Source organism: Artibeus jamaicensis, unplaced genomic scaffold (genome assembly GCF_021234435.1).
Source record: "Artibeus jamaicensis isolate MK-2021 breed Jamaican fruit bat unplaced genomic scaffold, CSHL_Jam_final contig_444, whole genome shotgun sequence".
Classification (NCBI taxonomy): Eukaryota; Metazoa; Chordata; class Mammalia; order Chiroptera; family Phyllostomidae; genus Artibeus; species Artibeus jamaicensis.
This window is the reverse complement of record NW_026521831.1, coordinates 790,889-817,627: the sequence shown is the minus strand read 5'-3', so window position 1 is coordinate 817,627 and position 26,739 is coordinate 790,889. Positions and strand designations below refer to the sequence as shown.

At 68.9% G+C, this 26,739-nt stretch overlaps 1 protein-coding gene across 2 annotated transcripts in view; it reads left to right on the top strand.

Moving 5' to 3' along the window:
* Positions 1-1,120: 1,120 nt before the first annotated feature.
* The window catches only part of KIF26A (kinesin family member 26A), a 31,526-nt gene continuing 5,907 nt past the window's right edge, over positions 1,121-26,739 (top strand). Inside the window, exons 1-10 of one of the 2 annotated variants that reach the window (XM_053666109.1) lie at positions 1,121-1,321; positions 1,675-1,920; positions 11,559-12,011; positions 16,937-17,127; positions 21,872-22,061; positions 24,889-25,104; positions 25,589-25,682; positions 25,950-26,212; positions 26,339-26,498; positions 26,585-26,726. In XM_053666109.1, the coding sequence (XP_053522084.1) occupies positions 1,280-1,321; positions 1,675-1,920; positions 11,559-12,011; positions 16,937-17,127; positions 21,872-22,061; positions 24,889-25,104; positions 25,589-25,682; positions 25,950-26,212; positions 26,339-26,498; positions 26,585-26,726 (1,997 nt within the window). In that variant the 5' untranslated portion in view covers positions 1,121-1,279. Of the gene's footprint in view, positions 1,322-1,674; positions 1,921-11,558; positions 12,012-15,411; positions 15,572-16,936; positions 17,128-21,871; positions 22,062-24,888; positions 25,105-25,588; positions 25,683-25,949; positions 26,213-26,338; positions 26,499-26,584; positions 26,727-26,739 lie in introns of those variants that run through there. The other variant, XM_053666110.1, reaches the window with a different exon arrangement.

The window sequence follows — 26,739 nt, the reverse complement described above, 5'->3', positions numbered from 1 at the left end:
TGAGCAAAGAAGGTAGTTTTGAAGGGCTCGGGAGGTGCGGGGAGCGATTCGAATCTGTATGAGGGTCTCGTGTGTGTGCGGGGAGCCGCAGGTCGCGCTCTCCGCCTGGACCACAGCCCGCCAGCGAGCCCTGCTCCGACTCGGCTCCTTCTGGTGCTCGGGGCGCGCCTACTCGCCTGGGACGCGTGGCGCCAGGTCTCTCTCCAGGCCCCTGGTGCGCGGTGGCCAGCAGGGGTCGCTCGCGTCACGGGAAGGCAGGCGGCCGCGCCCTCACAGCCTGACCCCGGTTTCGAGCTGACCCGGAATGGGGATCCAGAATCACCCGCTGCCTTGGTTAGCTGCGATACTTAGGGCTGGGTTGGAGCGGGAGCAACTGGTCGCCGGAGAGGCGGGGGCGACCTCCCAGTCGGAGACAAACAGGCAATTAATTCCGGAGCTGAGTTCCCATCTGCCAGGCCGGCCAACAGGTCCCGCGCACACCCCCGGGGCCGGCCGCGCCGCCTTCTCCCGCTTCCCGGGCCCAGAGCGCGCACACCCACTTTTTCCGCACACGCGCGGTTGCACAGACACGCGTGCCGCCCGCAGACACGCCTAGACGCAGATCCACGGCCAGGGGCACTGCACGGTCCGGGGCCAGACGGCGGAGTCACTCAACCCCGCGCGACAGTTATACTCAAAGGGTGGCCAGAGACACACGGAATGCACTGGATTTGTAGGGGAAAGAAACTGGGGTCCGGGGGCTGGGGTTCGGCCCCTTCCTCGCCCCCCCACGATGTGGGCTTTGGGCGAGACCTTCCCCGCCGGGGCCTCAGTTTCTCGCGTGTGAAGTGAAAAGTGGATTGGTGACTCCCAGGAGACGCGCAGACCCCAGTGTCCCGGCACAAGAGCAGGAAGGCGCATGCGCGAGCGCGTACCTTGTTTTAAAGGGGCCCCCTGCGCCCCTCCCTGGGGCTGTGACTGGCTTAACAAGTTGGGGTCCTGGGAGTGGGAGGGGCCGCGCCGCTGGGCTGGATCCCTTCCCCCAAGCACTGCGGAGCGGAAGGCTCGGGCGGGACGGTCCCCCGGCGCCCCGCCCCCACCGGCCCGGGCCCCGCCCCCCCCCCCGAACGCGCTGGCCGTCGCCTGCGCGAGCTCTCTGTCACTCGCCCGCCCGCGTCGCCAACTTCGGAGCGGACAGTGGGGCCATGGGGGCGCACCCGGGACGTATCACGTAGCCGCGGCATCCTCGGACCGCCCGCGCGGCTCCAAGCTCCCGCCCAGCTCTTCCTGCGTCTGGGCCATGGGCAGCCACGGCGCCCCCATGTGCGCGGCGCACCCCGCGGTACGCACGGTCGGGCCCGGAGAAGGAGCCCGGCGGCGGGCGCCGCGGAACGGGGCTCATAACGCCGAGACTGGCGAGGGGTGCGCGGCGCCCCCTAGGGGCCGGGCCTGGAGGGAGCGCGGGGCCAGCCGGGTCTCCGGCCGGGTCTCCGACCCGGAGGGACTTGAGCCTAACCTCCCTGGATTGAAGCAGAGGGCGGGCGGCGGGTCCTCGCCCAGCGCTCCTAACTTTGTGAGAGTGCGCCAACTCCGGGGCCTGTGGCCAGCTGAGGTCTGGAGCCCCCGGTGCTGGGCCTCGGGATGGTGCCGCAGAGGCTTAGGCTCACTGTCCTCTTCTGCACCTACTTCCTGCAGGTGGCCGAGGGTGGCCTGGCCCGGGAGCCGCTGCAGCTCCTGGAGGTACCGCCCCGCAAGAGGCTGCCGGTCGGGCCCGAGCAGGACCCTTGTGGCAGCCGCCCTGCTCCTGAGGGCGCTGGGGCAGGCTCAGAGCAGGGCCACTCTGCCGGTGGAGGCAGCTGGTGCCGCCACTGCCACACGAAGCTCGCCGAGCTCAAGCGACAGGCGTGGAAGCTGGTCAGCGGGTCCGGGACACCGCTTCGGGTAAGTGAGTGACCTTTCCCTGGGCTGCCCCTCTGGGCAGGGCCCATGTTGAGACTTGGCAGACCGTGGGTCCCCGAGGGAGGCGAGGTTTCACCGAGTGGCTTTAGCCAGTCCCTTCGCCTCTCCGGGCCTCAGTTTCCCCATCTGTAAATGTGTATGAGTTGGGGGGTGAAGTGGGGCGGCTGGAGAGGGGTTGGGTGGGCGTTTCTGCGAGAGTGCGGAAGTCCTGCAGCTGGACCCGCGGTCTGTGTTCAGGAGGGGAGGGACAGAGGGAGGTCCCCGGCGGGGACCCCACCCAAGGCAGGACAGTGCCTGTCGTGCTGGAGGCAAGGGTTACTTGGTCTGTTGTTGCCCTTGGGCCACCTGGGACTGCAGCCAGGTGTCTGGAAATTGTGCAGCTGGAGGGCTTGGAGACCAGAGGGTGGGCCCCGCCCCCCCTATCCTATCTTTGTGCAGTGGGGCCCAGGCGGTCCAGATCTGCCACTGTGGGCGGCGAGCAACCCATCTGGGAGTTGTGCGGCCAGGCCCCTGGGCTCCTGGGTGTCCCTCCCAGCTGCCAAGGTGTTGCCAGGGCGGGGGCGCCCTGCAGCCCGTGGGCTGGCCTGGGCCTGGGAAGGAGCAGGGGCCATTGTTGAGGAACAATGTGCCTGGAAGTCAGCGAGGCTGCGGAGGCGGGGTCTGCAGAGGAAGCCCTTCCCGCCCGACCTTCAGCCTTTCTGAAGGCGTTCCTGGAAGTCCGAATAATCCCTGCCGAATCTAAATATAGCTCTCCAAGGAGGCCCTGCGGCCGGAGGGTGGGGGGACCCTGGGCTCCTGGGGTCCCACCGCTCCCTGCCCAGAGCAGGCAGGGTGGTGGGAGTCTGGTTTCTGTCCTGGGTACTCTAGGGGGCAGAGGGAGGGGACACGGGGCCTGTCCTGTCCTGTGGTGTGGCTGGACCCTCTGCCCTGCCTGCTGTCTGCCCAGCCCCCGCCCCATCCGCCGGAGTCTGGTCGAGCAGACACCCAGGCCCTTGGGCCCTCAGGAGGATGTGGCTGGGGACGGACTCAAGGGCCTCTCAGTTGCAGGGCCATCTTGCCCCATCAGGCGAGACCGAGGTCAGAGAGCAGAGGGACTTCGTGACTGAGCTGGGCTTTGCCTTGTGGCACCAGGCCCGTGACCAGCTGGTTGCAGGTGGGCAGGGGATCCTGATGGAGGGAGCTGCAGGTCACACCCGTTGCTGGTGAATTCCAGAGCCCCTCTAGGGGGTCTGGTGGTCTCTTCCGGTAGCCAGCTCGTCAGGGAAGCCCCGGACCACTCCCCTCCCACCTCCCCTGGCCTTTCCCGGGTTTGCTGTTTGACCGTGCATACCCCCTGTGCCCGGTGGGGGCTCACCCCCTTCCCCTGCCTTTCCTGGCGCCCTGTGGCCGAGCAGCCCAGCAGGCCGGGTGTCCCCCTCTTCTTCCACCTTCAGTGGGTGTGGCCGCTTCGGGGCTGGGCTGGGGTGCTGTCCAGTGTGCAGGGCACTGAGTGAGCCGAGGGAGGGGAGGTTCACATCCACCGTTGGTCTAGAGGAGGTGGAAACAGAGCCGTGGGGACTTGGGGGTTGGACCTGCCACCCTGGGACCCTGGCGGGCGTCCCAGCCAACCTGAAGCCTGCCCCCCGAGCTGCCTGCAGGGAAGGCAGGGAAGGCAGGGAGGTGGCATTGGACCTCACGCAGCTGCTTCTGCTTTGGGTCTGGGAGGGAGGGGGGGCTTCGTGGGGCAGCAGGGGTGGGGCTGCTGTTCTGGACGCTCCCTGGGGGCCTTTACCCGTTCTCCTCGCGAGATGAGTTTCGGGGGGACGGCACCTCACGCTTACAGAGGAGGGTGCCTGTGTTTCCCCCCTTAGACCTGGGGGCTTGCTGGGTGCTGAGGCTGGGGAGGGGGTGGAGCTGGGGCCCTCCTGCCAGCAGACAGCTCCCTGCATGGGGCCCTGGGCAGATCTGCTGAGAGCCGGCCTCAGGGGTCACGGCTGTAACACTCCTTCAGTGGCCGGGGGGCAGGGGAAGTGGCCGTCCAGTGGCCTGAGTGCGAAGCCATGTCGCCCTGCACCTTCTCCTCCCTGCCTCGGTCCCCCTCTGGGCAGCGTGGGCGGCTGCGGTCCCTGCCCAGGGCCCTGTTCACATGAGGGTCGTGCCCCACCCCCTTTCTGAGCCTTGCCGCCCTGGCATGGGGGAGGGGCATGTGCTCTGCCCCCCGGGTTGGGGTCTGGGACACTGTCCTTCCTGAGCTGAGCAGGACTTGGGCGGGGGGCAGACACCCAGGCTGAGCGCCCTCTCCGGGCCCCCCACTGTGCCACCCTCTGCTCTTGCCAGGGTCCAGCGACCCCTTTAGAGCCCTCATAAGGCCTGGAGCCAGGCCCTCTGGACCGGCCTCCTGTGGCCTCCATGGGCCACTGTCCTGGGTGCTGCAGCAGACGTCCTGCCTCCCTGGAGCCCCGGCTGCCGCAGGCGATGCGGCCGGTGCCTGCCCCCTGCTCTGCGTGCCTCTGGCAAGTCTCTGCTGGTGCGTGTGGGGACCAGGGCCAGGCCTCCCCCTTCAGCGGCACCTGAGTGCCCAGCTTAGCCCGGCCCCTCCGCCCTCCGGCAGAGCCCGCAGACCCTCTCACTGTGTGCTGACCTGGCCCCTGGCCCCTGGCCCTGCCCAGCCGGCCAGGTAAGGGCTCCGTTCTGTCACCTCTTCCTACAGTGGTTTGTCACAAGTGCCCCTTTTTTGGAAGCCCAGGCCCCTGTCCCTCCCGTGTGCATCTGGCAGGACCTCGGCTGGGCCAGCTGATGCCCAGTGCGAGGGCGCCTGTGCGGCTGACCGCGCAGGGGACACAGGCCCCGCTGACCTGCGCGCTGTGAGTTCTCGGCACAGGGCTCTGGCGGCGCCCACCTGCATCCCGGTCCCCCCCTTCCCATCTCACCCCAACCCCCTCTGGGCGGCCCTCCCGGCCCTTTTCACTGGCCTCGGCCACTGTGTGGAGTCGGTGTCCAGTGTCCTGCCCCCAGGGATGTTTGTGAACGATGCAGTGGCCAGGCTCTTCCTTCCTTGCCCGCTGTGTCCCCCACGACTGCTGGGCTGATCCGGCTCCCCGACCCCCCCCACGGGGGGGTGGCCCCAAGGAGGATGCCGTCCCTGCTCCTGGCAGCAGCGGGGTAGGGGGTCCAGCTGCCACCGACGCGTCGACTTCTCCAGAGATCCGTGACGTTGTGACATTCGACTTTCTTTCGAGGTGTCAATACAGGTGCTGAATTGATTAGCGGGGGACGTGATCGATTCTCATTTGGCTGTTGCAGACCTCTGCCCCCCACACAGGGGTCTTGTCCTCCCTGCCCCTTCGATGGCCCCTCCCACCGTGAGGCCCACGCACCCGCGATGGGCCCGGCCCTGGGGCTGGAGGCCTGTGGGCCCTCTGCCCGTCTCTGGGGCCTGGCTGGGGGTGGCAGTCCCCCAGGGAGCCTTCCCAGCCCTCGGCGTCCACGGCTCTGGTGTGTGACGGTCCTGGCTCTGTCCCGTGACCCAGGGTGGCAGGGCTCAGCCCAGCCGGTGGGGGCCAGGTGTGGCCTGGGGTCAGAATCCCTGGGCCCAAGCGCCACCAGCTGCGGGGACCACCCAGCGGCAGGGCCAGGGTGGCTGCCTTGGGGCTCCTCAGCCAACCCCCAGCTGGGCCGGGTGCTGGCAGCTGCAGTGGCAGCCGGGGGGTGCGAAAGGGGGGGCACGCCTGGGGCTGGCTGCTGGGCAGCCTCCCAGCTGGCAGGGGACCCGATGACTCAGCTGGGAAGGGACCTGTCATCTGCCGGGCTTCCAGGCTCCCGGCCACTCTGGGCACTGAACCCAGCTGGGCAGAGGCAGCCGGTCAGGCCTGGCCTCCCACTCAGCCTCGGGGACCGTAGCTGCCCCCCCGCCCCGCCTCCCGAAGTGGATGGCAGGCTAGTCAGTGCCCTTGTTCCCTTGTGTCTAGTGACGAAAGTGAAGGCCTCTTGGGCTCGCCTTGTGTCTGCGTCGGTTTGGGTTCAGGCGTGGGAGTGGGCGGGGGGATGGGACGGAGCAGGAGGAGCCTGTGGGCCCCGTGGGAACGGAGGTGGGGCGTGTCGGCTGCTCTGGTTCTGGGTCCCGGAGCACTGGCAGGGCGGGGCCTGCATTGGGACTGACTAGCTTCACTTGCTGAGTGGTGGGGGTCAGGGAGGGGGAGGCTGCAGGGCACCCCCAAACCTCAGGCTCTTCACAGCCTGGCAGGGGTGGGGGGCGAGGGTGTGGGAGGATTGAGGGCATCGGCCTGGGCCCCTCTTAAGCGTGCCTCTGGCCCCCGCCAGTGTCCTGACAGGATCTCATGCTCGGGACCCTTTTCTGAAATGGCAAAGTCTAGTCTCCACTGTCCTTGGCCAGCGGCAGGCAAGCCCATGGCTCCCTGCTCCCGCTAAGCACTCGGGTCTCCTCGCGTGTCTCGTGGGAACCAGTCACTGCATCTCTGGGCACCGGGCTCTGTCTTTGATTCACGCCGCAGGTTCCTGGGAGCCACCGCGCCGGCTCTGGGCGGGAAGGCATGGGCAGCAGCCAGTGAACGGGGTAAGAAGTGGCCGTTCGGCCCCTGGTGTCTGGCCAAGAGCTTCTCTCTGTGTAGCAGAAGGCAGTGGCCCTCGGGGCCCGGCCGCCCCTTGTCAGGTTCCTGGTGCAACCAGGAGGGGTGGCTGGGCTCTTGTGGGCCCCTGAGTGCCTCTCAAGGTCCTCCCTTCCCTGCAGGTGACCGTGCCTGGTGAGCGGGCCTCCTGGGCTGGGGGGCAGTGCCCTGCCTTTCCTTTTCAGGGCCTTGGGCTCCCCATCTGTGAACAGGGACCTCAGGCTCACCGAGTTGCTGTCCTTGCTCCTCCAGGGCGGGGACACTCTCCCTGTTGGCCTCGCGGGCTGTGACGGGGCCCCGACGGGGCCAGGCGGCCTCAGCACTGCCCACGGGCTCCTGGTGCTCCGTGGGGGGCCCCGGTAGCGTCCCAGGCTTCCACTGCGGGGCAGGGTGGGTGGGCTCAGCCGGGCACCCAGGCTGGTGGGTTGTGGTGTGCGCCCGTGCTCAGGTGGCCGGCCCTGCACTGCCACCCGAGTGCCCCTCTGACCCCCGCCTCATGTCCTGGTGGGGGCGGGTGGGCCGCAGGGCTGGCCCTTCCCTAAATGTCCTGCCCTGGGCCACCCTATCCCAGTCCTCCTCCTCCCCCTCGGCCTCCTGGATTCCCCACCAGCCCCCTACACTCGGCCTGTTCCAGACCCAAGGGACTGCTGGGCAGCCATCCTGGCTTGGCCGGCTCGACCGCTGCCTTTTGCTCCACCACAGGCCCCTGGTCTGTCTCCGGAGCCCCCTCTGCTCAGCACCCCCACGCCTGTGCCTTCCCCACCTGGAGCCCCGCCTCTGCAGCTCCTGCTGAGTGGCCTGAGCCCGGCGCCTCGGCCTCTCTGAGCCTCAGTCTGTGAGGCGGGCAGGCTCATGGCAGCCAGCACCTAAGGTGGCCCCTGGGGGTGGGCGTCTGGAGACGGTGGTCCTGGTACTCTGAGGGGCTTGCCCAGCCAACACAGGGGCTGAGGGAGCCTGGGGGTGCCTGGTGGTGGTGAGTCTGGGTGTCGGGTCTCGGGATGGTGCCAGGGGCCCCTTTTGCCCGATGTCTGTCTGTCTTCTCTGCTGGCTGACCGGTGTCCTCCCACCCTGGCAGGGGGACCTGCTATAGCCCATGATCCTATGAGGAGGCTGAGGTCCCCCCCGGGGGGCCGCAGCCCACACCCACAGAGCTGGGCTGAAGTGTGTCTGGGGGAGGCCCAGCCCCCCTCTGAGTGGCAGGTGCCCTGTTGGAGCTGCCTCCCGGCCACCCCCCAGCCAGGGCCACCCTGCTGGTCTGGCCTTCAGTCCCCCCGGGGGCCCTCCAGTGGCACTGGGTCCAGGACAGGGAGGCCATTGAGGAGGGGAGGCCTCAGTGAGCTGCTGTCCGCCCTGAGCTGCCCAGCCGGCTGGCGCCTGGCACGGACCCTGGGGACCGGCGCTGGACGGTGCGGGTGGGCTGGGCCCCCGCTCCCCGCCCCCTCCACTGACAGAGAAGGGAGCCCGAGTCAGCGCGAGCCCTCAGACCCGGGGGCCGGACGGTCCCCAGAGTCCTGGCTGGTGGGGCTCTGACTGTGGGTCTGCAGGTCCTTCTCGTGGGACCAGAGGACTGGGGTGGGGGTGAGGCCTTGGGCTGGGTGGGCACTGGGGTCCTGGGCAGCCCAGTGGCCTGCCACAGCCTGGTGGTTTCTAGGCTGGAAAACTGAGCCCTGACCCCTGGCCTCCTCGACCCACGGCCCCCGTCCCGCCAGGCTGCACGCGACGTGGGAATGTCCCTGTCCCGGATGGCGGAGCCCGAGAGGCGGTGTCTGGGGGCCCTTCCTGGACCTGTTGCCAACTCCGGAAACAGCGGCTGCTCAGGGTCACGGCCTGCATGCTCCATGTGGCGGGGGAGGGGAGCCCTGGGCTCAGGCGTCGCCCCCCCCCCGCAGCACTGCCAGTGGGTGCTGGAGCCCCCTTTCTAAAGATGGGGTGATGGGGGGCCCAGGGAGGGTCCTCGCACAGCCCTGAGTCTTGGGGCTCCCCTAGTTGAGGAGAAGACTCCTCCCAGCCCTCTTGCGTTGGCCTCACTTGTGGGGGTCTGGTCGGCTCCTGTCCCGGCTGCAGGGCTGGGCCCTCGGGCCTGGGCTCGGGAGGGTCTCCTGGCAGAGCCGACGGCCGCTCGTGTCCGGCAAAGCCCTTCAGGGCCCTCGGTGCAGGGAAAATGGAAGGATTTTTTAAGGCCGCTTAGAGGCCCCGGAAATGCCATGAAGAATGGGACGTCACTTTCGAGGTGGGGGCTCTCCAGACCCCACGGTGGCACACTGGGCAGGCGCTGAGCAGTGCTGAACTGAGTCAAATTAAGAAAAACATTTTCCAGGTGCAAGTACAATATCTGTTCCATTAGCCCGTACAGAAGAAATTAAAAGCAGTCCTTTGCAGGGGCATAATTACTTTCGAAGGTGCTGGGCTCTGGGGGGAGAGGTGGGCGATGGGCCAGGTGGGGCTGAACTTTCAGGACCTGATGTAGCTGAGGCCAGGGCTGTGACCCCAGGGGGCTGGGACCTGTGGACCACTCCCCCCCCCCCCCCCCCACGGCTGGGAGAGACCAGGCCCCTGGGAACCGGTGGGGAAGGGCCGGAGGCCCGGCGCCTCCCCCGTGGGCAGTGCTGAGGCCCTGTGGGAGGCACCTCATGCCCCCCCCCCCGCCCTAGTGGGGTCAGTGCCAGCCCCTGGGGGAAAGCCCCGCCCTGAGAGCTGGGCTGTGGTGCTGGGTGGAGAGCCCCGCTGTCGCTGTCGGTCTGTCCAGCCCACAGATTGCTGGTCCCCCGGCTGGCGGCTCCGAGAGACTCCTGTGCAGTGAGGAGCCCGTGCCCCCCGGGGCCTGCTCCAGCCTGTGCTGCCAGCCTGCGGGGGGCTCAGGCAGGCCCCTCCTCTCCGGCCTCTGCTGTGTCGGGTGTGTGGGGGGGTCTCCTGGTGTGGGGTGGGGGCCCTGGCTTATCTGGGTGGGGCCTTCTGCAGCTTGTGAAGCCGGACCCAGTACCCCCGGTGGCTGTCGGGGAGGAGGGCTGGGGGCTGTGAGCGTGAACCCCCCCGGAGCAGGTGACCAGGCAGCCTTCGGCTTGTCTTTCTGTGACAGGGTGGGGGATGGGTGGTGGTGGGGATGGTGGTTTTGACCATCAGTGCCCCAGGCCTGGGTGGCCAGGCCTCCCTGGCAGCTGCTGTCTCAATTCCTGGGGACACAGATGGGGGGGGCTGCGCTGCTTCCCTGCCCCTCCCCCAGCCTCTGTGCCTGTGGCTGTGTCGGGTGGGGGTCTGGTGGGCTTCCAGGCCAGCCCCTCTTCCTGCCTCCCCCGGTGCAGCCCGAGTGGTGGGGCCGGGCACCCCAGAGGTCCGAGGTCCCCAGAGATGGGCGGATGCCCCAGAACAATGGGCTGTGGGGGCAGGGTCCCCGCCCTCCAAGTCGGCTAATGGCTCCGGCAGGCACTTCCTGCCCCTAGCAGGCCACCGTGCTCGGCCTCCCGCTGAGTGGAAAGACCGGAGTAATCAGAGCCGGGGCCTGGAAACCGGGGAGGGGAGGGAGGGACGGCGTCTGGATTCCATCTGTGGCCCGACTGCCAACCCCGTGGAGGTTCCGGAGCCCTTCCAGGGGCCTGTCCCCGCAGGGCTGTCAAGGGAGGGGTGTTCGCTGACTCGAACCAGGCGCTGGGCTTTGAGGGGGGGGCTCCAGCCTGGGCCCGAGGAAACCCAGGCCTCCCCACGCGGCCCCCATCTGGTGGCTTGGTCTGCTTGGCCCGGGGGGTGGGGGGGCCGTGAACAGGCCTGTGGCTTATGCTACCTGGAGTGTGGGGTGGTGCTGGGGACCTGGGCACAAGAAGGGACAGCAGGCTTGAGCTGTCCTGACGGTGTCCCCTCACAGCAAGGCTGCCCTGCTCAGTGGTCATGCACGCCAGCCTTCCCAGGTGCCTGTGGACTGGGGTCGGCCACCACCAGGCAGGCTTGGGGCACCAGGGTGGGTGCAGAAGATTCGCCCCCTCATCTGAGAACTGGTCGCATGGGGGTTTGGGGGCCCAAGGCCCTTGGTGGTCAGCAGGGCAGCTGGATCCCAGCAGGCCGACTCCTGGGTGGTGTGTCGGTGGCGAGCAGGCAGCCAGGGAGGGAGGGCGGGCTCTGCTCCATCTGCAGCAGGTTCAGACTGGGGGCAGGGGGTGGGGGCGGCCGGCCAGGCAACCGGCTGGCCGACGTGGAGATGCAGGCTGGAGTGTGCAGTCTGTTCTGTTGGGGGGCCCTGAGCGAGTCCTGGGTGGTCGTGGCGGTAGCTGGCTGGGCTGGTGCTCCGCCCCGGTGGTGCCCCGGCGGTGCCCCGGCGGGTGGTGCAGCAGAGTCGGTGGCGGGAGGGACGGGACGTGGACCCTCCAGTGAGGCTCCTCCAGAGCCGTCCCTTCCTCCAGGAAGCCCTCCTTACCCTCTGTGGGCACCAGGCTCTCGGGTGGGGAGACCCGTGGTCCCCAGAACAGGGCAGGTGCCGGGCTGCAGGGGTGGGCAGCCGTCAGCGCAGCCTCTGCGCCCTGTCTGTGCCCACGTTGACGGAGTGTGGCAGGTCCAAGCCGGGCCTCCTGCCTCCCTGCCGGCCAGCACAGGGGGCCCCAGGCCTGCGAGGTCACATGGCAGAGTCACCGCACGGGTCTCCTGCCGCCCAGCCCGCCTCGGCCGGGCCACACAGGGCGGCTCTGGAGGCTTTTCCCCAGGCCCTGGGGTGCTGAGCGAACCCCGCCCTGTGGGAGGCGGGCGTCAGGTCCCATTCCTCTCACCCCCCACCCCCTCCGCACCCTCGCAGCTTGCGGCCTGGCCGTCGGGCAGCGTGCAGGTGTCTCGTCAGCCGCGGCGAGTGGCGATGGTGGGCAGGCAGCAGAGTCAAGGCCGCCGTGGGCCCTGCCATTCAGCTCCAACGATTGCTCTCCTGTCGGGCACGTGCAGTGGAACCGCGGGGCCGGGTTAATCGTTCTGGGCTGGGGGGCGGGAGCGGGCGGCGGGTCCAGGCGTCCAGGCTCTGACCGCCTCTGTCCCTTGCTCCCCCAGGACCCCTGCCTCTCCTCGCTGCTGCTGGACCAGCTCCCGGCACCCGGCTCCTTGTCCTCACACCGCCCGGAGGGCGGGCACCGCTGCAGCGTCTGTGCCGCTCACCTGCACCAGCTCACGCGGGAGGCCCTGCGGCTGCTGCAGGCCCCCGCCAGCCGGGGGGACCCCGACGCCCACCCTGGAGGCCCGGGCCTGGCGCCCTCCGGCCCCGGTGCCACAGACAGCCCTCGGGATGTGCCAGTGGTGTTGGGCCTGGCTGGCAGGCAGCCAGGCCAGGCGGCACCGGACGGGAGGAAGGCGCTGGCCTGGCCCTCCAGGCCCAGCGTCCAGGTGTCTGTGGCGCCTGCCGGCCTGGGCGGGGCGCTGAGCACGGTCACCATCCAGGCCCAGCAGTGCCTGGAGGGCATGTGGAGTGTCTCTAGGGTTGGCGGCCTCCTGCCCGCCTCCTGCCTGGTGAGTGTCCTGAGTGGGCTGGCGGCCGCCTCCTGGATGCCGGGCGGGGTGTGGGCAGCATGGCCGAGGGGGTCCCCTCCTGGAGGTGCATGTCCACCTGTCATTGGCCATGTGGGGGCTGTGGGCATCGGAGGGCGCCCCCAGACAGTCCTCAGGCCCACGTCCAGTTCTCTGCAAGGTCACTGGTGGGCCGTGTCCTCTCCTGTCTCCCAGGGCACTGCACCCACCCCATGCCCACCCAGCACCGGCAGGTGTGGTCTGGTGGGGCGGTCTCTCCCATTTCCTGGACCCCTTGTGGCACTGGGGTCCCGTGGGCTCCTGGGGCGAGGTCTGATCTTCGTCATCGGGAGCACTTCCTGGTGGGGAAGACCCCAGTTGCCCCTCCCCCTCCGAGTTCCCCCGTCCACAGTGCAAAGCTGCCCCTCGGGGGACCCAGGCTGCCCCACCAAGGCCGCCCCTCTGGCCCAGCAGGTGGTCGTCACAGCATGGCCTCTGTGGGGCCAGCCCTGGGCAGCAGTGGGTGCTGTGGGTGCTGTGGGCACCACAGGCCAGGGGCCCAAGCCGGCCTTTCCCCTAGTCCAGAGTGAAGCCAGCTCTGGAGGGGAGGTTTGCTTGTGGGGGCCTCTCCCAAGTGTCTGCTGTGTCCCCCAGTCTGCCGTCCAGGAGAGGGGGTTTCCTGGGGCACCGGGGCGATAACATGGGCAAACAGCTCGGGAGCGCTGGGCAGCTTCCTGAAGAAGGTGGCATGGATCTGGGCCTGCAGGGAGGCACCAGGGATGGCGTGCCTGGTGTGGGGCATGGTGGGGACAGCGGAGGCCCCTGGAGAGAGACAGAGGCTCCCAACCTGGGGCAGGAGCCAAGGGCACGTCTTGCAGGGGTCTTGAATGCCAGGTGGGAAGGGTCAGGCCTTCAACCGGGGGTGCTGGGGTGGGGGAGGGACGAGGGGGGCGGCGGGATGCAGGCCGTTTGCTGGGGGGGCCCTGCAGGTGGCCCACACGCGTGGGGGATTGAGGCTCCTTCTCCGTGCTGTGGGTCGGCTGATAGTGTTCCGGCAGCTGGGAGAGGGTTTGTGACTGGACGGCAGCCCTGGAGATCGACCGGGAGATTGTTAGAGCCCTGGGCAGAACCCCAGGATTCGGATGCGGTGACTTCCCCGAACCCGTGCTCCGGTCCTTAGCAGAGGCCCTGGAGTGTCTCAGCGCTGGGAGTCGGGCCTCGGAACTGGAGGCTTCTGTGGGGACCTCGAGTCTCCTACTGCCCATCAGCGGCCCTGGGCACGTGGTCTCCAGGCAAATGTGGGTGTGGGCCTCGGGCTGGCGGCCCACCTGGTCCAGGTCAGGGAGAGGAGGGGCCAGACGGGAGGGCGCCGGCCCTGCCACGGGGGTGGCCTGTGGAGGTGGGACCAGGATCCCAGTGGCTGGGAGCCAGCGCTGTGGCCTGCCAGCGGCATGCTGGGGGCCGGTCTCTGGGGGAGGCAGCCCTCAGCCAGCTGCAGCCCAGTTCCCGAGACACAGAGGGTGGCCCTTTCCAGAGTGTTCTCCTCCCCAGTGCCTGGTGAGCCCTCCTGGGGCTGTGGGACCGCCCAGCGGGGCACCCCGCTCTCGCCTTCCAGACTGGGTCAGGTGCCCGTGGGAGCCGGGCGCTGGGCAGTGGCCATGGGACGCCCCGCAGGTCCCCTGCCTGGCTCCTTTCCCTGGGGCATGGCTGTGAGCCTCGGGGTGTCTCCCCCCCACCAACAGGGGGCCAGTCCATTGCTCATTGGACAGCCAGATGTCCTGGGACCGGGGCCCCAGCCTCCTGACCCCACAGTAAGCTGGAGGCGGCTCCGGCTGGGGCAGCTGGCCTGGGCCAGTGGTATTGTGCTGCCGCCAGGGCCAGGCCGGTGGGGCCTGTGACAGTCCTCCTGAGTCCTGTGGGCACGGGCCAGGCCCTGCCCGGGGCTCACAGTCCGGGGAGGACCCAGAGCAGGGGGCCTCTGCCGGCGCTGGGGGCTGGGCCATGGAGGCCCAGCCTGGAAGGGAAGGGTGGAGGGCTTCCTGGAGGGGGTGCTGCCTGCCACTTTGACGTGCAGAGTGGGAGGTGAGGTCCTTTCTGTGGAGGCCCAAGGCTTCCTCTGTCCCCAGAAGTTGGGTGGCACAGGCTTGGGGATGTTGCTCCTGCTGCCCCCCCCACGCCGGCCCCGCCTCCCTGCAGGCGTGGGCTGTGTCCCTGGTGGGTGCCTGCCGGGCCTCGGGTGAGGCTGGGACGGTGGGGGATGGGGAACACTGTGCTTGGGTTCTGGCCGGGTCTCTAACGCGACCCATGCTGCTGCCCCCTCTGGACTCAGTTTCCCCACAGTGGAGTGGAGGTGGGATAGGATGGCCCCTCTCCTGAGTGAGGCTGCAGCAAAGCTGCTTCTGTGACGGGGCTGGGATGAGGCACCTGCAGGCGCAGCACCTTCCTGGCTGGGGCCCCCGGGTCACCAGGCGGAACTCAGAGGGGTGGCTGGCTCTGCTTCCCTGGGGCCCTGGGGCCTGACGCATGACCGCCGGGCACTGCCCCCTGGGCCCCACGCAAGGCTGAGGTGGAGTCTGCAAGATGCCACTGGGCCGCCCCTCCCCCCTTCCCCTCCACTTCCCCCGCCCCCGTCCTGGCATGAATTGCCCGCAGGGCGGGGTCTCTCCTGAGGCTCTGATTCCCGCTGCCCTTCCCGCCCCAGAATCCAGCCCACCAGGGCTTCAGGCCTGGAGGGTCCCTAGGAGATGGGCTAGTGTGCTGCTGCCCCCCTCCTCCCCTGCCGTGGGCGTCCGTGAGACCAGGGCGTGGGCCCAGCAGACGCCTCTGCCAGGCAGGCCCCCCGGGTTGCGCCTCACGCTCTCCTCTTGCTTTTCTTTCGTTGCTGCCCTGGCACCTCCATCACATGTTCTGTTTGGCCACCCGCCCCCCCATCTCCTATCCCCATGTCGTGGTCATCCCCCCACGCCGCTCCCCCCGCCCTTCGGCTTCTTCTGGCGCGGGTCTGCTTCTGGCAGGAGTCCGCAGCGGCCGTCCTGGTGGCCGGAGCCGCGGCTCGGCAGCAAGTGGGACGGTGGAGCCGAGGCGCGTGCTGGACGCCCAGCACAGGTCAGTGTGGGCGCTCGGCCGCCGGCTCGCGGGGTGGCTGGTGCTGTCGCGGCTGCAGGCGGAGGTGTCTGCCTGAGCAGGCGGGTGGCTGGGCCTGGCGGGCACCGGGCCGTGGGTGGGGCACAGCCCTCCCCGCCGGTGGCAGGCGTGGCCGGACGCGGATCTGCTGCGCCTGCTGCAGGGCTGCCCCGGGTCGGAGCCGGCGTGGGCCGCAGGGCCTCGGCCGGGCGGTGGGCTGCGCACGGCGGGTCTCACTATGCCCTGTGCTGCCCTGCAGTGCAGGCCCCGGTGGTGACATCAACGTGACGTCACCGTAAGGCCCCTCCTGCACCGCTCTGCTGGACAGAAGAGCAGAGAGCGTTGCAGGGAGCAGCTGTTGGGTGGTGGAAAGGGAACTCGCTTCCGGGTCTCGTTGCCCAGGTCTGGGCCGGGCTGACCCTCCTTCCAGAACGTTCCCCGTGAGTTGCACCCCACTCTGCTCCCTCAGCCCCATGCCCCTCGGTGTGGGGCCCACCTCCCAGCTGCGGCTGGCTCTGTCTCAGGCCTGTGTCCCCACCAGGCCCTGGCCCCTGGAGGGCATGTTTATGGGACACTGGTATGTGCCAGGCAAGCTGCCAGGCATGGGGACCCTGCCCCGCCCTGCCCCAGGCACCAGAGAAAGCAGGTGGAACAGGAGCCTGGGGGCTGACGCATCCAGCACCTTGCTCTGGGTGAAACGGGAGCCGAGAGGGGCCGGGGGGCCCGCAGGAGGCGGTGGGGGGCAGACAGGGCTCCTTGGGCGAGTCTGGGGAAGGCCGGGAGGAGAGGCCGTGGCTCCGAGGGAGCCCCTGGGCAGGGGCCAGGCTGGCGTGCCGGTACAACTCCCAGTGAGGGCCTGGCCGCTACCTGCCTTCTGGAAGCCCGGGGGGCTCGGCTGGTGCCCTGGGGGGCGCTTGGCTTCCATCCAGACTAAGGTTAGGGGGCGTCTGTGGACATTCCTTGGCAGACATGTTGTTTTCTGTGTCTTGAGAGGAGTTTGGAAGCGGATGCTGACCACAGGCTGGGGGGCCCCTGCACTGTGGTGAGGAGTGGTGCCCCCCCGAGGTGCAGGGCCTGCTTCCAGAACATTCCTCCTGGGGTCTCTGTGACTTGTTCTGCTGATGTGCCCCCGGAACCTGTCACTAGGCCCAGAGGAGGCCGGACCCCCCCGGACAGGGCTGCCCCTGGGCTCCTCACCGCAGGCCCCCTGCCAGGTCCTCCTGAGGGCGTCCTGGGCAGTGGCTGTGGCCAGCATTTGGGGCTGGCCCGTGGTGCCCGGGGAGCTGGGGACGCACAGGGCCCTCGGGGCGGGCGCGGGGGTGGCCTGGCTGAGGCCTGGGGTCCGGGGCGCAGACGCATGACTTGCGGCGGCCGCTGTGCCGCTGGCTGGCGCCGTCCGGAGCGCGTAATCTCGTTTGAGCTCCTTAGGAGGCTGCCCTCCTCTCTGGGATTTACTTCGGCTAATTAGTGGGAAATGCCAGGATAGCATTTCAGACGCGGGCAGGTCGTGCGTTACATACTCGGGGTGATTAGCGCTTGTGACAAATATTTATTGTGGTTTCTTCCCTCATTATGTCTCAGGTCCTCCCGGGGGACAGCCCAGGGAGGGGCATGGGGTCCCTGTCCATCTGTCCTGACCAGCGTGGCCACTGCGTTTCTGGGGCTGGATGGGGGGGGGGGGCAGAGTTGGGCGGCAGGCATTTCTTACCCCGGGGCAGAGCGCCCGGCCCCCAGCTGCAGGGTCCTCTGCGCCCAGGACAGCGGGCCCCTGTCTGTCGCTCACACGGTTCCCTCCTTCCCTGCAGGCAGAAGCAGCGGTGGCCGCGGTAGCGGTGGCAGACACGGTCCGAGATGGCCCTCCCGCCCTGGGCCCTGACGGTGTGTCCAAGATGTGGGGTCGCGGCGGGGCCTGCACGACCGCCCTGGTCTCCCCGGTCCCGGGCACCCCGGCCGGGGGCTCCACTGGCCCGTCGGCCGCAGCCTCCTTCTTCATCAGGTACGAGCCCCCGAGCCTGTGAGCAGGGCCCGTGCCTGGCTCCGGGCAGCTGGGGCGAGGACGTCTGTGGGGACCCCGGCTCCTGGGCCTGGGGGCCTCCCTGGGAGAGCCGGGACCTTGCCGCTGCCGAGTTGGTGGAAGGAAGGCCGTGGGGGCCGTGCTGGGCTCCAGGGCACCCTGGTGATGGCAGGATCCGGCAGAGGCCTCGCACCCCAAGAGCGGGGTGTAACCCAGCCACTGGTCGCTGTCCCACGGGCAGCCCCTCGGCGCAAATAGGCTTGTCTGTGAATCGTGCCTGGTGGCGGGACTGGCAGCTGCAGGGGCCGCGTGGCCTGGCTGCGTGATGGGGGCGTTGTCAGGTGCAGGGCTGGGGAGCGGCTTGCAGGCAGAGCTTGCTGCCCCCATCAGGTGCTGGGATTCCGCTGGGACTGATTGCGGGGCTGGTGAAGGGCCTGTCTGGGCAGCCTAGGAGCCGGGTGCCGGGGGTGGGTCCGGCAGGGACCCAGCAGCTGAGAACACCCCTCCCAGCTGGTCTCTGCCCTGGCTGCCCACAGCGGCCACGCTCCGTCTGGCCCCAGCTGCCCCACTGTCCCTGCCTGAGACCCTCTGCAAAGGCAGCCGGCCAGGGCCCCAGGTTCAGGGGCCACCGCGGCTCAGCTGCAGCCCCGTGGCCCCACAGGGCAAGCACGCCTTTTGTCCTGAGCCCGACAAGGTTGCGCTGGCCTTGGGAAGTTACCATAGAAACAGGCACACGGGCCAGGACTGGGAGGCAGGTTCTCCGGGCGTCTGCCGGGAGGGCGATGCTGGCTGCCGTTCCTTCCATTCTGTTGGACGCCCCCGAATCGCAGCAGCTTCCTGAAGGGCTGTGGGCCCAGTGCAGGGGGCAGGCGTCCCAGCCGGGAATGCTGTGTGTCCCCAGCTCCGACCTGACGTGGGCCCGGGGCGCTGCTCTTGGGGTTGCGGCCCTTGGTCAGCAGGTAAAATGGGGCACTCTGCAGCTGACCCTTCCCATGTTTTGTGGGGGCCGCCGCTCAGAGAGGGAACTGGCTTGTCCAGAGTCCCCAGGAGACCTGGAGCTGCTGGGCCCCGCCCGGAGTGCCTCAGGTACCCCCCCCAGTTGTGCTCCATGACATGCTGGTGGGGGAGGGGTCTGGGCAGGTGGCCTGATGGCTGCAGGGCGGGGTCATGAGGCCAGTGCTGTCCTCGGTGCTGGGCTCCAGGAGGGGGGCTTTGAAGGGTGAGTAGGAGTCTGCCAGGGGAGGCAGAGTGGTGTGCGGTTAGGAGTTGGGTTCCCTGCAGGCCCTCCACGCCGGGAGACCGAGGAGGGGTGTGTTCCCTGGGCGCTCCGGTGCCGGGGGCCTCGTGGGCACCCGTGGGGGCCAGACGGAGCCCAGAAGGGAGGCGGTGCCCTGTGTGCACCACTCGGCTGAGTCTGCCCAGGAGCTCGGCACTGCGGCCACAGGCTCAGCTGAGAGTGCGGTGCCCTGGCCCTGAGCAGAGTCCTGGAGAGTGTGGCCCTGGTGGGCCAGGCGCCTGAAATAACATCTTCCCCAGAGGTTCTGGGGACCTTGACCTCCCCTCTCCTGAATGCTCCTGCTCCCGCCCTGGTGCCTCGGGCCTTCCTGCCCCTGCGGCCGCATCTGCTCCCCGACGCCTCCCTCAGCCCTCTCTCCCGCCTGCCCCTCTGGGTCGTTCTGGGGGTCACTGCTCTGCATCTAGACGCCCCAGCAGGTGTGGGGCAGGGGCGCTGCTCTCCTAGGCCCCCTCCCCGCCCCAGCACAGCCTCGGTGGGCCCCTCCCTGGTGTCTGCCTGGACGGTGGGCCTGGCACCTAGCCGAGGTCCAGAGCTGGAATGGGTGCTGCCCAGAGGCGTGTGGGCAGCTCTAGCTGGGCACCCAGGGCAGGAGGGCATCGCTCCCCCGCGAGGTGGGGCTGAGAGGCCCTCCCCACCTCTGGGTGACGTGGGAAACGCCAGCTGTGGCAGGCCAGGCTCCGGGATGCTGGGGCCTGGTCCCTGGCTTCAGCAGAGCCCACGAGTCTGAACAGGCCCGAGTCTCCTCAGGGCCATCAGGGCAGGCGCCTGGACGTCCCGTCTGGTTCTGGAAGAGGCAGTGTGTCTGTGTGTGAAGAGTAAAACATGTCTCTTCCCTTTTCCATGAATCAGTGACCAGGGCTGGCGAGCGGGGAAAGGCCGCTGGGATTGACCTGAGGTTCCGGTGGGCGGCCTGGGGGCCCACTTGTGTGATCACCCGCTCACGGCCGGGTCCCATCTCCCCGGGGCCCAGGCCTGGCTGGGCAAACGCCTGTCCTCCAGAGTCCCTGCCGGGGGTCCTGGAGGGCAGGGCCTTGTGAACCAGGTCTCAGGACTGTGGTGCGGGCGGGTTCCTGCCGTATGTAGTAGGGGTTATGGGGTCCGGGGAAGCCCTGCATGGGGCATCAGGGCAGGCTTCCCGGAGGAGGTGTTCTCTGAGAGTGAGGAGGGCTCTGCATGCAAGTGAGCTCCTGCTTTCCCAAGTGCTCTTTTCAGAGGCAGACGCTCAGGCCGGCCCGGGCCCCAGCTCGTGTCTCTGCTCCCCGCACTCCGCACCTCCGCGGGTCCGCCGCCGCGAACCCCCTCTCCCCAGCGTGCAGCGGGCAGTCGTGGGCCCCGGAATGGCATCGCGTGGCCTTCCAGTTTCTGGGAGGCCTGGTGCCACTGCCGCCTCCACCTCCATCCACCCCCACTGCTCGGAAACGGGGTCTGTGCCCCCAGAAGGCTGGGGCCCCCCAGGACAGCACTGGCCCGCCCACCACAGGCCCCCAGAAGCCCCACCAGGCTGGGCCAGAAACTAAAAGACCACACGGCACCAGGTGGCTGGAGGGTCTGTCCCAGCTCCCGGGGGCCTGGGTTCCGTCAGCCGGGAGGGTGCCTGGGAGCCGCCCCCATCGGGTGAGCCTGTGGGGGCAGGGCCCCGGGGGCCAGGCCCAGGACGGGACAGGGTGGGGAGCAGAGGCGCCCTGAGTTAGGTCAGACCTCGGGGCGGAGACGGCTGGCTGCTGAGATTCCAGACCCTGGGGCCAGCCTGACCTCAGAGGACTGGGCTGGAGTCCACCCAAGTGGGACTGGGCGTGTCCAGCACCCTCCCTGCCTGTGTCCACGGGGCGTGGCCCACCCTCTGGTCTTGGCTTCTGCAGAATGGAGGCTCCAAACGGTGTCACTTGGCACCTTTCCCCGGCCCACCCCTCGCCTCCCCCATCAGCCCAGGCCCCGTGTGCCCTGAGGCTTGGGGGTGTGGGTTCAGGATGCTTTGCCTCCCACAGCCTCAGGGTCCCTGGCCGACCCCGTGCAACTTGGGGGACAGGGAGCCAGCTTTGGGGCTGGGGGCACACCTCCGCCGTGGCTGCTGCTGATTTCTACTGTAGACCCAAGGCTGAGCCGACGCCCTCCAGCTCTGGCTGGTGCGCCCCCAAACCCCAGGACCAGGTCCTGCTTCTGGCTCACAGGCGGGGCTCCTTGGCCTTTGCAGGCCAAGGTCAGGCCCAGGCCCCTCTTCCTTCCCTAGCTGCCCTGCCCCATCCCAGTAGGTGCCCCCCACCCCACCCTGAGCAGAGCCCCCCAGAGCGGGTGGGGCCACCCTCTGGACTCAGCTGTCCTGCAAGTCGGGCCACAGCCCCTCCCCCCGGGGGTTGGTGGAGGCTCCCTGAAGCCCACAGGGGCTGGGCCCGGGGTGGGGGGCGGGGGCCAGGGCAGGCTCTGAGACAACAGCCTGGCCTCCTCGGTCCGGCCCCGCCCTGCTGGCTGCCCCCAACCCCCGCTGCTGTCACTCATCACGTGGTGGTTGAGTTTGGCCCTGCCCTGCCCGCCCCAGAGCTGGCCCTGTGCCAGGGCGTGGACCCCAGCAGAGTGGGCAGCAGAGGGGGATGAGTGGGGACAAGGGGCTCTTCTGTGCGGGGAGTGCAGGCAGGCATCGGGTCGGCACCCACTGTGGCCAAGGGTGCCCCGTGCTGTCCGGGCCCCTCCTGGGTGCTGGCTTGCAGGGTTTCGCTTGGGGACTGCACCCCACCCCGCCTGCCCGGCCCCAGTAGCGTTGCCGCCACTGCTGCCATTCTATTAAGTACCCACCACGTGTCGTAGATTACTTTTATTTTCCACGATGACACCTCACCAGGAGGAGAACCGTCCCTGGGGTCCCTTAAAAGACACGTCCTATTAAAGATGAAAGAACTTAAATAAGACGCTGGCTGTAGATCTCACCGCGTGGGAGGCGGCGCCAGGCGGGTCAGCCCTCCCGTGGCCCTGGCCAGAGGGCAGTGTGGGCTGAGGACTGGGGCTTTGGGGGGGCAGCAAGCCCTGCGGGTGCAGGGAGGGGGGAGCCTGGCCGGCAGGTTCCCTTTCCCTCCCCCAGGGCTGAGCTCCTTCCCTCCAGCCCTTTCCTGGCGGGGCTGTGGGGGCATCGGGGGCTGCACCCGTGTGGAGGGGCCCCGGGTGGTCAGGTCAGCCCGTGTCACGGGAAGGGGAGGCACAGAGCAGCTGTGTCAGCACGCCTGGGTCACACAGCCTGTGAGCAGCTGGCGTGTCCTGCTCCCCACAGGAGCTGCAGGGTTGGGGACCCAGGGCAGAGGGAGGCGCTCTGTGGCTGTCTGTCCCCTGGCTGCCGTCGGGACCCCCACCTCACCAGGGGAGGAGCGACGCTGGGGCTGCGCGGCTGGGGACGGGCAGGGACAGCCCTGAGCCCCGTCCGCCCTCCCCCCACCCCCTCCCCAGGGCTGTCCAGAAGCTCAGCCTGGCCTCCAAGCGCAAGAAGCCCCACCCTCCACCAGCCCCTGCCAGCCGGGGTACCTCCACCTACCCCACGGACTTCAGTGGGGCCCTGCAGCTGTGGCCGCCCCCTGTGCCCCCCTGCCTGCTCAGGGCCTCTGCCAAGGCCAAGGACAACCTCAGCAGTGTTGGAAAGGTAGGCCCAGGCCTGATTTGAGGACGGCCCCTCTGGGGTGGGGGAACGAGGCCAGGGGTGTTTGAGCAGGTGCGGGGGTGGGTACACAAGACAGAAGACCCTTGCTTCCTTCCTCCGGGTTGGATGAGGTGGTCAGCAGGGCTGCAGGTGGGGAGACTGAGCCCAGCCAACCTTGGTGGCTCAAGGTGGCCGCAGGGAGCCTGGGAGACTGGGGCGGGGGTCCCGGGGCTGGGTGCTGGTCTCAGGGTGGGCTGGGACAGCCAGGGGCTTCCTGGGACTAGGTGTTGGGGTCTTACCCAAGGACCCCTCTCTGCCTCACCTCTGCGGGCATGCGCCCTCAGGTGGGGCTGGGGGCAAGGGCGGGACCCTTGGCTCTCCAGAGAGCAGGCAGACCCCAGCCGCAGGTCACCCCGGGAAGAAGGGGGAACGGGAGTTGGTTCAGATGGGGAAACCGAGGCCCACAGGGACCGAGGGCCTCACCCAGTCTGGGGACAGCCTGGCTGGGTCCGGGCCACCCTGGCTCTGGCCCCCACCGCCTGCCTCCAAGGCTGCGTTTCATCCTCGCTCTGAGTTGGGTGCTGGTAACTATTCCGAAACCTGGGTCAGGGCCCCGGTGTGTGTGGGCCCGTCTCGGGCTGGGCTCTTCGTGCCCACGGAGGCCTCTCGTCGGTGCCCCCAGGAGCTTGCTGCGGGCGGTGGGGACCTCCGCTCTGCCCCGGCCAGAGGGGGAAGCTGCCAACAGGACAGGGCGACTGGCTCTGGGGAGTGGCTTTCGACAGCTGCGGGCCTGGCTTTGACCTTGGCCTGGTCACTTGGCCTGCCGGTGTCGTCTGGGCTTCACCTGCAGGCGGTGGGGACAGGGCGGGCTGGTGTCCGGGGTCGGTGGCTGGACGGCTGTGCACTGCAACCCACACTCGGGTTCTCGCAGGGGGACTTGGGGTGCGGGTGGGCCCTCACCCAGGGTGGGGTGCTGCCTTCCTGTGGGAGACGCTCCCTCCGCCCCGGGCCACCAGTCAGTCCTGTCCCCACCCACCCAGGGCCCCTCTCTGCCTGCTGTTTGCAGCAACGTCACAGGCAGACATGCCTCCTGAGAGGCACGTAACATTGTCACAGAAAGGAAGTCAGATCACGCTCGGTTCCTGACACGAATGTGCTGCTTAGAGTAATTCATCATCTTGCCGTCTTAAAAGACCCCGTGTGGTGGGCGAGGGTGCCCCTCCCCCGGCGCCTGGGCCGCCTCTTAGGAGTGGAAGCCCTTTTTTCATGCAAAATATGTCTTTTCCTAACCAGCAGCTGTTCAGTGGGGCTTTGCGACATCTGAACAGTGACAGGGCGGGGAGACTGCTGAGACTGTCTCGTTCGAGGACTGGTTTCCCTGAGGCCAGGGCAGGACTCGCGCAGACAATGGCCTGTGCATTCGGCGCGGGCGGTGCAAGGGGCAGGCTGGCCCGGGACATCCCCACAGCGGCTGCTTTTCCTGCCAGCAGCTCCCCGCTCTTGCATCCGCAGGGCCCATTGGGCTCCTGAAGTGGCCGAGAGTTCACGCAGAAAACAATAGCCCCACATGAGCGGCCAGGACGCACGCCGTGAGCGTGGCCACGGTGTTTGGACATGAAGTCGTTTTGCTCGGGCTTCGGGGAAGAAAAGAACCGACTCGGGGCAGTGGAGCCAGCGGGTGGGGGGCGAGGTCGGGAAGTGCTCTCCGCGCCCCGGGGGCCCACGGCGTGCTGCCCCCGGTGAACCGATCCTGCGGGTGTGATGTACCTGCCACCTGAGTGGGTTCTGTGAAACTGAGTCTGTGAAAGTCAGTGGCTCTGAGACGGGTTACGCGGTTCACACGGGGGACTCGGGGCCGGACAGAGGGGCCCAGCCCGGAGCCACGGCTGCTCCCAGGAGGACTCTCCCCACGGCCCTGCTGCTTACAGGAGCCGCTGTCTCGGGTCGTTTCGATGCAGCTTTGGGGGCGTCTTGGTTCCTGGTCCCCTGGTCCCCTGGTCCCCTGCCTCCCGCAGCCTCCTGTCCTCATGGCCCCAGGCAGTGGGGGTGGGGGACCGGACTCCAGGAAGCTGAACCTGGGGGGGGGAGCACATTTCTGTGTCTGTTTCTGTGTTTTGTGGAAGTGAGAGCAGAGCCGCCTGTTGGCTGACTCAGACGCCCCCTCCTGCCGGGCTCTGTCTCTGCCCCTGCCCCGCGCCCCGGCCGTCCTGGCCCCCGTGGCCTCCCGGCCTCTCCCCGGCCTGTCCTACCGGAGGCCTGGAGTCTCTTCTCAGGCAGGACGATCATCTCCCTCCGCCTGTCTTTCCGGCTCCCCAGGCCCAGGACCCTGGCGTCTCCTGGGGTTGGGGACTTGCTCTCCTGGGGTGTCAGGCCCCAGCCTGGCCCCCTCTGGGCCTCTGTTTCCTGCTGCCCGCCCCCCCCCCCAGCCGGGTTGCGGTGGCAGCTGTGCTCTGGCCCTGAGTGTCCCTCTGCCGTTGGGTCCGCGTCCCTGCCCCAGCCCGGGGACGCCCCTCCCCGAGCCCAGCTGCACTTGGTTCACTGCGCTGGAGGGGCCCAGGGTGGTCAGGGGGCCTGCCTTTGGGGGGTCTGGCTATTCCCTCTGTTGGCCCCCGCCCCTCCTCGCCCTGCCCTCAGATTCGGGGTGTGGGGCTTCAGGAGACCGCCTCAGGCCGGGCGACCTCTCTGACCACATTTCCTGTGGGCGGTGGACCTGGGGGAGGGGCGGCTGTGTGGCCACTCCACCTGGGAAGATGGCAGAACTGTGACTGCCCTGGAATGTTCCATGCCCCTGGGGTCCACTCCCTGTGTCGCCCCCTCCCGCCGCCTCCAGGTGAAAGTTGTGCTGCGCGTCTGGCCGGCCCAGGGGGCCCCATGCTCGGCCGAATCGCCACCGTCCTTCTTGAAGGTGGACCCACGGAAGAAGCAGGTGACCCTTTATGACCGGGCCACTGGGCCCCCGGGCGGCACAGGTTCCCGGCTCGCAGTGACCCCCGCAGTCCCTAAGATGTTTGCCTTCGATGCCGTTTTCCCCCCGGACTCGGAGCAGGTGAGGGTGAGGGGGCCTTGGGGACACAGGTGGCGGGGGCAGGTGCAGCCCTCGGACGGGGGGCGGGGACGGGGGCTGGGAGTCTCCCTCCCTCACGCTCCTCCGCCCGCCCTTGGGGCGGCTGCTTGGGCCACAGCCTGGTTCTCAGGTCGCCTTTGGGGCGGGAGGAGCTTCCGCCCAGAGGGGCACTGGCTTCAGGAAAGTCCTCTGCATCGTCCTGTGGGAGCTGGGGCCACGCGTGTCCTGTGCTTGGGGCCCCTGGGCATCCGTGACAGTAGTGTGTGACTCGTGTGTGTGCTGCATGTGCCATCAACGTGTGTCTGGCTGGTTCATGCATGTGTTGTGCACATCCGTGTCCTGTCCATGCGTGTTCCGTGTGCACACAGAGGGAGGTCTCTTTGTGTCCTTGGTCCTGGCTACCCTGTGAGCCGACCTGCTTACCCCTCCTTGACCCTGGTGCGGGCCTGGCTCTGTCCCCCCCCAGGCTGAGGTCTGCTCGGGGACGGTGGCTGATGTGCTGCAGTCAGTGGTCAGCGGGACCGACGGCTGCATCTTTTCCTTCGGCCCCACAAGCCTGGGTGAGTACCCTCCATCGTCCGCTCTGCGGTTCCTGGGCCCCGCGTCCGAGTGGGGGGGGACGCGGGCATGTCCCTCCCCGGCAGTGGGTGGGAAGCTGGAGCCCTGCTGGCCTGGCAGCCAGGGGTCCTCAGAGCAGGTCCGAGCTGGGGCCTGGGGGCGCCCAGTTGGCTCTGAGAGCCCCGGCTGGGCCAGCGAGGCGGCGGTCGGGTCAGGAGCTCCGTGGCATTTATGGTGAGCGTGGGGCCTGACCGCGCTGCGGCCCTCAGGGACATCTCACACCATGATCGGGAAGGACAGCTCGCCCCACAGCCTGGGCGTCACCCCCTGTGCCATCTCCTGGCTCTTCCGGCTCATCGGGGAGCGCAGGCAGCGGACAGGCACCCGATTCTCCGTCCGCGTCTCCGCCGTGGAGGTGTGCAGCCGGGACCAGAGCCTGCGCGACCTGCTGGCCGAGGTGGCTGCCGCCAGCCTCCAGGATGCCCGGTCTCCCGGTGTGTGCCTGCGGGAGGACCCCGTCTGTGGGACGCAGGTACGCCCACACCTCCGCCTGGCCTCTGCGTGGTGGGGAGCCGGGGCTGCGGGGGTTGCTGGGAGGCTGCGGGGGCCGCGGCTCGGCCTGACCACTGAGGCACCGCTGTCCCCTCTGCCGGCCCAGCTCCAGAACCAGAGTGAGCTGCGGGCGCCCACGGCGGAGAAGGCAGCCTTCTACCTGGACGCCGCCCTGGCGGCCCGCAGCCCCAGCCCAGCCAGCTCCCACCTGCTCTTCACACTGCACGTGTACCAGTACCGCGTGGAGAAGTGCGGCAGCGGGGGAAGTAGGTGACCCGTGGCCTGCGGCTGGGGGCGGGGGCTGGGCCGTGGTCCTGGGGCGAAGCCTCACCCGCCCGTCCTGTGCTTGCAGTGTCTGGAGGCCGCAGCCGCCTGCACCTCCTTGACCTGGGTGGCTGCGAGGGGGCTCCTGGCGGCCCCCTGGGCCTGTCCCTGTCTGCCTTGGGCGCTGTCATATTGGCCCTGCTCAGCGGAGCCAAGCACGTGCCCCACAGGTAAGCGGTGGGT